The sequence below is a fragment of the Charadrius vociferus genome, unplaced genomic scaffold, assembly GCF_000708025.1.
Source record: "Charadrius vociferus isolate BGI_N301 unplaced genomic scaffold, ASM70802v2 scaffold2816, whole genome shotgun sequence".
Classification (NCBI taxonomy): domain Eukaryota; kingdom Metazoa; phylum Chordata; class Aves; order Charadriiformes; family Charadriidae; genus Charadrius; species Charadrius vociferus.
Window position 1 is genome coordinate 2,450 of NW_009648756.1, and position 1,663 is coordinate 4,112.

The window sequence follows — 1,663 nt, forward strand, 5'->3', positions numbered from 1 at the left end:
CACCGGGCCACCGCCGGGAGCACCGGGAACTGCCCGCACACCCGTGGGCGGGGGGGCCGGTCCCCGTTTTGGCTCCGATCCTGGTGCCCATCCTGGTCCCGATCCTGGTCCCGGTGCTGGTCCCGATCCTGGCCCCAGTGCTGGCCCCAGCCGCAATTCCCAGTCTGATCCCAGCCCTGCTCCCCATTGCGCTGCTGGTCCCAGTCCTGGCCCTCATCCTGACTGTGCTGCTCCTCCCAGGCCTGGTCCTGGCTCTGGTTCTGGCCCCAGTCCCAGTCCCCATCCCAGTGGCAGCCCTGGTCCCTTATCCCGGTGCTGGTCCCAGTGCTGGTCCTGATCCTGGGCTGGTGCTGATGCTGGTCCCAGGCCTGATCGCAGGCTTAGCGCTGGTGCTGGCTCTAGTCCCAGTACTGGTCCTGATCCTGGCTCGGATGCTTTTCCCAGCCCCAAATCCCATCCCAGTGGCAGCCCTGGTCCCCATCCCGGTGCTGGTCCCAGTGCTGGTCCTGGTCCTGGCCCTGGTGCTGATGCTGCTCCCAGGCCTGACCACAGATTTGGTGTCAGTGCTGGCTCTGGTCCCAGTACTGGTCCTGGTCCTGGCTCTGATGCTGTTCCCAGTCCCAAATCCCATCCCAGTGGCAGCTCTGGTCCCTACCCTGGTGCTGGTCCTGATCCTGGCCCTGGCTCTGCTCCGAATCCTGGTCCTGGTCCTGGTCCCCATCCTGGTGCTGGTTCCAGTGCTGGTCCTGGTCCTGGCCCTGGCGCTGATGCTGCTCCCAGGCCTGACCACAGATTTGGTGTCAGTGCTGGCTCTGGTCCCAGTACTGGTCCTGGTCCTGGCTCTGATGCTGTTCCCAGTCCCAAATCCCATCCCAGTGGCAGCTCTGGTCCCTACCCTGGTGCTGGTCCTGATCCTGGCCCTGGCTCTGCTCCGAATCCTGGTCCTGGTCCTGGTCCCCATCCTGGTGCTGGTTCCAGTGCTGGTCCTGGTCCTGGCCCTGGCGCTGATGCTGCTCCCAGGCCTGACCACAGATTTGGTGTCAGTGCTGGCTCTGGTCCCAGTACTGGTCCTGGTCCTGGCTCTGATGCTGTTCCCAGTCCCAAATCCCATCCCAGTGGCAGCTCTGGTCCCTACCCTGGTGCTGGTCCTGATCCTGGCCCTGGCTCTGCTCCGAATCCTGGTCCTGGTCCTGGTCCCCATCCTGGTGCTGGTTCCAGTGCTGGTCCTGGTCCTGGCCCTGGCGCTGATGCTGCTCCCAGGCCTGACCACAGATTTGGTGTCAGTGCTGGCTCTGGTCCTGGTCCTGGCCCCGGTGCTGTTCCCAGCCCCAAATCCCATCCCAGTGGCAGCCCTGGTCCCCCATCCTGGTGCTGGTCCCAGTGCTGGTCCTGATACTGGTGCTGGTGTCAGTCCCAGCCCCGATCCCTGTTGTGGTCCCGGTCCTGTCCGCGGTGGGTGACGCTCCCCCAAATCTCTCCCCAGACCAGCATGAAGAACATGGAGCGGGAGCTGGTCTGCCCGGTGTGCAAGGAGATGTACAAGCAGCCGCTGGCCCTGCCCTGCGCGCACAACGTCTGCCACGTCTGCGCCAGCGAGGTGCTGCTGCAGCACGGCTACCTCTGCTGCGATCCCACCTCCGAGCCCTCCTCGCCCGCCGCCACC

The 1,663-nt window shown here is 65.3% G+C and overlaps 1 protein-coding gene across 1 annotated transcript in view; it reads left to right on the plus strand.

Moving 5' to 3' along the window:
• TRIM46 (tripartite motif containing 46) overlaps positions 1–1,663 on the plus strand; it is an 8,212-nt gene that overhangs the window by 1,927 nt on the left and 4,622 nt on the right. Inside the window, exon 2 of the mRNA XM_009886729.1 lies at positions 1,489–1,654. Within this exon, the coding sequence (XP_009885031.1) occupies positions 1,490–1,654 (165 nt within the window). The 5' untranslated portion in view covers position 1,489. The remainder of the gene's footprint in view (positions 1–1,488; positions 1,655–1,663) is intronic.